Source organism: Peromyscus eremicus, chromosome 14, assembly GCF_949786415.1.
Source record: "Peromyscus eremicus chromosome 14, PerEre_H2_v1, whole genome shotgun sequence".
NCBI classification, from domain to species: domain Eukaryota; kingdom Metazoa; phylum Chordata; class Mammalia; order Rodentia; family Cricetidae; genus Peromyscus; species Peromyscus eremicus.
Window position 1 is genome coordinate 80,016,837 of NC_081430.1, and position 7,797 is coordinate 80,024,633.

Genomic DNA, 7,797 nt, shown 5'->3' on the forward strand with positions numbered 1-7,797 from the left:
AAGTCCTTGAACAAGATTAAAATCTGCAGTTAGCATGCCTGATAACTTTGTGTCTGTCCTATCAAGAATGTGTCTATTGTCTGTGTCAAGTTCCTTTCTCATTGGAGTAACAGTACCGGTTATAGTAAGCAGAGACGGATGGAGGGCTCTCTCCTCATGGTACCCATTTGCCATAGGCAGCACGGTGTATGCTGTGCCTTGTCTGTTGTCCAGAACTGGACAGAGAGGTTAGGAGCACTGTTACGTAATCAGTCGGGCAGGTTACAGACTTCATCTAGCAGGTTCTGCAAAAGCAGGGGTCCAAGATCCCTGCATAAGAGATTAATCATGGAGCAAGAAAGAAAGCTTAGCAGTTAAGAATTAACCCTGCTCTTTACAGAGGACCCAAGTTCAATCCCCAGCACCCACCCACACCAGGCAGCTCACAACTGTCTGTAGCTCCAGCTCCAGGGGACCTGCACTCATATGCACATGCTATACACAAACATACATATATACATCATTAAAAATGAAATGAATTGAAAATAAAATTTTCATTGAAAAAGAGATGGATCCAGGTGTTGGAAGCTCTGTTGACCTGGCATTACCATTTGTGAACTTTGAACCTGGGAAGCAGTTCTGCCCGCCTTGAGCTTCAGCCTTGATACATGTGAAGTGCAGGTGTTGTCCAGCCTCCTTAGCAGATGACTGTAATGGGGACCAGAGGACAGGACCCTGTTGGGCTTCATCATCAGATGCACAGCATCATCTCTATAGATCCCACCTGACTCAGGCCGCACCCTGGGGACTGGCTTGTCACTCTTACTCTTCCCTGCAGGGCGTGAGCTATAGTTACTGGGGTTGGGCTGGGATAAACATAGACCTGTATCAGCCTTTTAGCTACATGAGAAAGCAACAGTAAGAGAGCTGCATTTTTCTGAATGGCGTGCTGTTTCTGACATTTAGATCCAAGTTATGATGGCTTTGATGTGTGTCTTATATCCTCTGTTAATTTGGAGGTTTGAAAAGGGATGCTCCCTTTGTTTCCTTCCTGCTTCCTCCCTCAGTCTTTCAGACAATAGCCAGCAACCGTCCATCCTGGGGCTGAGTGGTGACTGAGACAAAGAAGCTCTTCAGAGTGGGATTGGGATACCTAATCTATGGACAGTCACATCTGGAGGAGGGGCCAGGGCAGGATGAGTGGCTTGTTGCGGCTATTACAGATGCGTGGCTTTATGGAAAGTTTATTTAGCTTATAAAGAACCCAAAAAGAGATCTTTTGAGGCTCTTCCTTAACTTGAGACAGTGAAATAAAAACAGTATGTGTGAGGGTCAGCGAGATGGCTCAGTGGGTAAGGGCGTGTGCTGCACAAGCCTGGAGACGTGGCCCAGTCCTTAGAGCCAACGCCACAAAGTTGTACTGTGACCACCACGTGCATCCATGCCGTACACACACAGTAATAAATTTTAAACACGTGTAAATAAATTTGTGAAAACTACCTTGAAAGAGGTAAAAAGATAGTTAATTAAACTTGGAAGTGATGCTTAGTTATGTAAAGTTTTGGAGGAAGAGTTGGTTAAAGAGCTTAGAAGTGTATAAAACAGTAACAAGTCTACTCCTAACCCAATTAGTAGAACAGAATGAGCATGTCTGTAATGGCACTCATATGTATAGTAGGAAATGAAACCCATTTGTAAGAATTTTTGCTTACCATCCTGGAAATTATTTTCCTTTTTTCCAAAACAAAACCAAAACCACACTTGGCATTTCTGTGTGTAGGACCATTTCACTTCTCCAGATGAGTACGACGACCCCACTGTGCTCTACGAAGCCATCGTGTCTCATGAAAAGAACCTTGTGATCGCCCACGAAGGGGACCCTGCATGGCGGAGTGCAGTCCTTGCCAACTCTCCCTCCTTGCTGGCTCTGCGGCATGTCATGGACGATGGTACCAATGAGTACAAGATCATTATGCTCAACCGACGCCACCTGAGCTTCAGGGTCATCAAGGTGAGCCTGGGCACTGAACTGTGACTAGGAAGAGTTGAGGTTAGGCACCTTAATCCAGCCTCTGAAGTGTGCTTGGCACTGTCTCCACTTAAAACGGAGCAAATGGCGCGTTCATGGCTTCTGAACACGCACTCACTTATCAGTACTTCCCTCTGCCCTGTGAGGTTTGTTTAGTTTACTTCAGCGTTGGTGGCCTTTCATCTATTCCATGTGAAATCGGAACAGTGTTCCTTCTGTGAAAGCCAGTGCTCCGCTGCTAATGAGGCGCTCTCCTCGGTGAAGAGAGAAAGACAAAGCTTGTGCTTCCTGTGGTTCAAAGCTAACTGTAAATGCTTTGTTCCCTAAATTCTCGCTGACTCCCACTCATTCTGCACATGCGTGCATTCGAGTAAGTGTGTGAGTGTTCATGTATGTGTGCATGCGTGTGTAAATGTTTTAGCGGTTTAGGAACTTTGGTTTTTGAGATTTGAAGTTTATAGTGATTCACTTTTCTCTCTTTAAAACTGTGTGTGCATGTTTGTGTGTGTGTATTCACACACACCGTGGTGCCGAGTTTCTGTGGAAGCTAGAGAACAGCTTTCAGGAGTTGGTTCTCTCCTTCCACCACACCAGATGGGCCGCAGGGATCACACTCAAGTCGCCAGGATTGGCAGAAAATACCTTTACCCGCTGAGCCATCTTGTCAACCACCAATCGTGACCTAATCTTTTAATCAGCCCCAAAATATCACCAACATCCTCTCACGCTGAAACATGTGTTGTCTGTCATTTCCATCAGAACTGTCTATTATCCAGTTCACTAGCTTGGCAAACAGAAGTGTTTTTAGAAGGTGTAGCAAGAGGAAGCATACTGAGGTGCGTATTACTCAGCAGTCAGCTGTCCATGAAGGAACATGGGCTAACTCCTTTCAAAGGTGACCTTGTAGTCACAGCTTTTCAGTTGGTCAATGCACTGTGTGTCACCAGTGTCTGCACTTTCTTTCTTGACCCTTGTCCCTGCCCTTTCCTGTCCACAGGTGAACAAGGAATGTGTCCGAGGTCTCTGGGCAGGGCAGCAGCAGGAGCTTGTTTTTCTCCGGAACCGGAACCCCGAGAGAGGCAGCATCCAGAATGCAAAGCAGGCCCTGCGAAACATGATAAACTCGTCTTGTGATCAGCCCATTGGCTACCCGATCTTTGTGTCACCCCTGACAACATCTTACTCCGACAGCCATGACCAGCTCAAAGAAATTCTTGGGGGACCAATCAGCTTGGGAAATATCCGGAACTTCATAGTGTCCACCTGGCACAGGTAGTGGGGTTCTGTCTTCCAGTGGTGATGCTCCCCAGGTCTCTTTCCCTCAGCAGTGTAGTCAGTCACCTAGGAAGCAGCTGGTAGAGAAGATGGAGATGCCAGGGCATATGCACACGGACTCTGCCTGAACCCCAGGAGGTAGAAATCAGCTCCCTATCTTCAGAAACCGAGATAAACCTTAGTCAGGCTAATGGTGGAGCTGATGGACCGGTGGCGACATCCCCAGAACTCTAACACCCCTTTGCTCCCCTCTCCTGTGTTTAATTTCCTTACTCTGCTGCAGGGTAGCTGTTAGTCTTCCTGTATTTAAAATGACAGAAACCAAACAGGGGAGATGAAGTAGCAGTAGTTAAAGCAGCAGTGTAGACAAAGTGGGTCCCAGTGTGGTGGCTCATACCTGTAATCCCAGCATTCAGGGGACTGAAGCAGGAGGATTGCTGATAATTGAAGAATTTCTACAGAATCCTTGAGCAGCCTGGGCTACAGAATGAGCCTGTCTCAGGGAACAAAGATTGCTGATTCCAGCTGGGGTCCTGATAGCACAACTGTTTGCACAGTTCTTCATTGTGCTGTGTGGACAATGGGTTCAGAACTGTAGAGTTGGCAGGAGGACTGGGGGTGGGGGGAGGGGTATGTGCTTTTCAAACCTCTTGGGAAGGGGACTTGTTCCTGATCCTGATAATGCTGTAAAGGCTTTGGAAGGTAGACATGGCAGTACTGCTGGTACCTCAGAAGAGCAGAAAAAGAACAGGGGATTGATTTTTGAAGTGACGGAGGGCTAATGCTTCCTACCTTGGAATTTGTCTCCAGGTTAAGGAAGGGTTGTGGAGCTGGCTGTAACAGTGGTGGCAATATTGAAGATTCTGACACTGGAGGTGGGACTTCCTGTCCTGGAAACAATGCAGCCACGGTCAGTGACCCCCACAGCAACGTGTCCCAGGGAAGCACTGGGAATCCGGGACAGGCAGCAGGATCGGGACTGCACCCGCCCACCACATCATATCCTCCAACACTAGGTAACTCAAGACAAAGTTGGCTCTTAGCCATCTGCCAGTGTGTGTGTGTGTGTGTGTGTGTGTGTGTGTGTGTGTGTGTGTGTGTGTGTGTAAAGGAGGAATGTGTGGTGTTACCTGGAAATACGGTGTTTACTTGTAGTGCATCATACTGTTTGTCTGTATCAGTCATTGATACACATGTATACATCTTGTACTTCACATGCTTTACTCAAAACATTATGGGTTTATGGTGTGTGCCTTTAATCCCAGTACTCAGAGACAGGCAGGCATCTCTGAGTTTGAAGCCAGCCTGATCTACATAGTTAGTTACAGGATGGCCAGGGCTATAGACAGAGATTCTATCTCAAAAAACCCAAATATATGTTACATTTTTAAAGCCAATAATAATTAATTGTTGTATTTTATCTAACTTCTATCCTGTAGTGCAATATCATGTGAATCTTTGTAGTCACTTAGTACTTTCTTAGGCTACACACTTTAAAAACAGGCTCAGTGGGAGAGACCTTGTAAGTGTCTTGATACCCTACACTAAGAATCTTTGCAGCAAGTTTCTCTCAAGTGGGCATCCTCAGCGGTCAGAGCCTCCCTCCTGTGCACGTCACCTGTTACCTTCCTCTTGATTCAGTCAGGCTCCGGAACAGCCATTTCCTTGTGCACTTGCCCCTCCCCTACCCCACCTGCCTGCCTGCCTGTCTGTCTGTCTCTCTCTCTCTCTCTCTCTCTGGTCATAATATTTTATGTCTGCCCAGCAGTTTTGAGGCACACAGAGGTTAGCACTCACTGTAGCACTGTGCTGCGGTGCACCTCCAGAAGTCGTGCTTCCGTCCAGCTGGAGCTCTGCAGCTCCCTGCCCCCATCCTGCCCCGTCAGCTGCCATCTGCTCTTGGCCTCTGAGTTTGACTCTTAGATTCCGTGTGAGATCATGCAGTGTTTCTTTTTTGAAATTTTGCTGTTTTTATTTTATGTGTATGAGTGTTTACCTGCATATATGTATGCAACACATGTGTGCAGTGCCTGTGGATATCAGAAGAAGGAGTCAGATCCCCTGGAACTGGAGTTACAGATGGTTGGGAACTACCACATGGGGGCTGGGAATCGAACCCAAGTCTGTGCAAGAGCAGCCGGTTCTCTGAATTGCTGAGCTATCTCTCCAGTCCCACACAGTGTTTCTTTAAACATTCCTGATTCTGTCATTTCCAAAAATAGTTCATCTATTTTTTTAATTCTTATCTTTCTGAAATACCTCTGTAAAAAATATTTTAGAATTTATTCTAACCTTAAATTAAGAAATTTGCCGTAAATTATTTTTTCTTATACCCTAGAATTTGAATTTTAAAAAGCTTTAAGAAATAGAAAATTAGTTTTATAGGAATACAAGAAAATAGATTTCAGGAATTATTTCTTTTTTGTTACCTTCAAAGTTTTAGACATAAATGTTAAATTCTGTAGCCTTACGGGGTGATCGCTTAGGGGGACAGTTTGAGAAAGCCCCGCACACAGCCCAGCTGTGACTTGTCTTTGTTGGTGAAGCTGTCTTTGCTCCCTGCCAGGCACTAGCCACAGCGCCCACTCGGTGCAGTCCAGCCTGGTCAGACAGTCCCCAGCGCGGGCCTCCATGGCCAGCCAGTCTTCCTACTGCTACAGCAGCCGCCACTCGTCCCTCCGGATGTCCGCCACGGGCTTCGTGCCCTGCCGGCGCTCCTCCACCAGCCAGATCTCACTGCGAAACCTGCCGGCCTCCATCCAGTCCCGCCTCTCCATGGGGAACCAGGTGGAAGCCACCAGCCAGGGCGGCGTGGCCTCTGTGCAGCACGGCCATCCCTCCTCCAGCAGCTCCAGCCAAAGCATCCCAGCCTGCAAGCACCACACCCTCGTGGGCTTTCTTGGGGCAGAGGGCAGCCAGAGCAGTGCCACTGAGGCCCCGCCAGGCAGCACCTTAAGTCCTGCCAACGGTTCACATGCCAGGAAGGGGGAGGTGGTTTACAGAGTCCAGGTGAGCAGGCCGGAGAGTTCCTGCTGATCCGCTTCCGGCTTTGTGTCTTACTTGTTGAGTGGGGACTCGGTGAAATTTCATTTATTTAGATGGGGAATCCGAGCACTTTGGAATGTTGGGGAAATTTTTTCTGCCAACTTAAAAATGAAAGCACCAGTTTTTGGGTCAGTAATACCTGTCCCCACTCAGCGTTGATGCATCATTGCAGAAAGGTAGTCCAAAAGGGATGGATTTGGGGCTGTTTAGATTTCTTCCTTTTTTTTTTTTTTTTTTTTTAAATTCCACAGTAAGCAGTAGAGAATTTAAAATGCAAAGAGTCCTAGAGAGAATTTTGTTTAGTCTTACATTTTTCATCATCAAGGGAAAATGTGAACTGGAATATGTATCTGTTTAGATTGTGGATCTCAGTCAGATTCTGGAAGGGATTAACCTGTCAAAAAGGAAAGAGCTGCAGTGGCCTGATGAAGGAATTCGGTTAAAAGCTGGGAGAAACAGCTGGAAAGACTGGAGTCCCCAGGAGGGCATGGAAGGCCATGTGAGTTCTCCAGGGAAGCTGCTGTGTGCTCTTGGTAGTTTGGGCTGCTCTGTCTCCCTGCTTGAGTCCTTAGCAGAACTGCACCGGGTACCAGTGAGTTCACGAGTACATGCAAACTCTAATTGCACATTTATTCTGATTCATAGGTGATTCACCGATGGGTGCCTTGCAGCAGAGACCCAGGTACAAGGTCCCACATCGACAAGACAGTGCTCCTGGTCCAGATTGATGATAAATACGTGACTGTCATTGAAACTGGGGTACTGGAACTGGGGGCAGAAGTGTGAGCCCGCATTGTGTGCCTGCATTCCTTTCTCTGGCTTCCCACCCTTGGAGAGAGAGTAAGGTTGCAGAAGACCCGCCTGCGGGACCGCCTGCCCTTCCCAGCCAAGACTTGAACAGTGGCCTGGTTAAGCGCCTCCACCCGACTCCTGTCACTGTCTCCATCCCCAAATAAAGCGGAAATATTTTTTTAAGTTAGCTGCATGAAAGGCAAACTTCTGTTGGAGCCTGTCTATGAAAGGCTCTCTATGCATTTATGCTTTAACCCACAGACTCTTGTCTCTAACTCTGAGCTCATATTTTTCTAATTTCTTTGCCAAAAACAGTTGCCATGGTTTTTGTCGTAGAAAATGAAATCCATTGACCATGATTTTTACAAACAGACCCATGTGGAAACATTCGGTTCGACACATAACAGTATAAAAGTATATGTACAGTGAGAAAGATGATGAATAGATGTAGGTTTATCTTATTCCTTGAAAGCTAAAAACTTTAATGAAAAAAAACTGCACTAATTTTTTACAGCAATGCACTAAATCTGAGATTTCTCAGAACATTTATTTATATATAAAAATAAAATACCATTATTTAAATTGCCTTCAGGATTAGCCCCCCCCCCCCCCCCCCCCCCCCGCGCCCGCCCCATAGCCCCCAGGCCCTGCTGTTCCTTTTCTGTTAGTGTGCTGGA

General features: G+C 46.8%; 1 protein-coding gene across 4 annotated transcripts in view; it reads left to right on the forward strand.

The window, feature by feature from the left end:
• Pcnx1 (pecanex 1) overlaps positions 1-7,307 on the forward strand; it is a 147,085-nt gene extending 139,778 nt beyond the window's left edge. For all 4 annotated transcript variants that reach the window (XM_059279794.1, XM_059279795.1, XM_059279797.1 and 1 more), the window contains 6 exons: positions 1,760-1,990; positions 3,006-3,280; positions 4,094-4,299; positions 5,850-6,292; positions 6,687-6,827; positions 6,974-7,307. In XM_059279794.1, the coding sequence (XP_059135777.1) occupies positions 1,760-1,990; positions 3,006-3,280; positions 4,094-4,299; positions 5,850-6,292; positions 6,687-6,827; positions 6,974-7,114 (1,437 nt within the window). In that variant the 3' untranslated portion in view covers positions 7,115-7,307. The remainder of the gene's footprint in view (positions 1-1,759; positions 1,991-3,005; positions 3,281-4,093; positions 4,300-5,849; positions 6,293-6,686; positions 6,828-6,973) is intronic.
• The last annotated feature ends 490 nt before the right edge of the window (positions 7,308-7,797 follow it).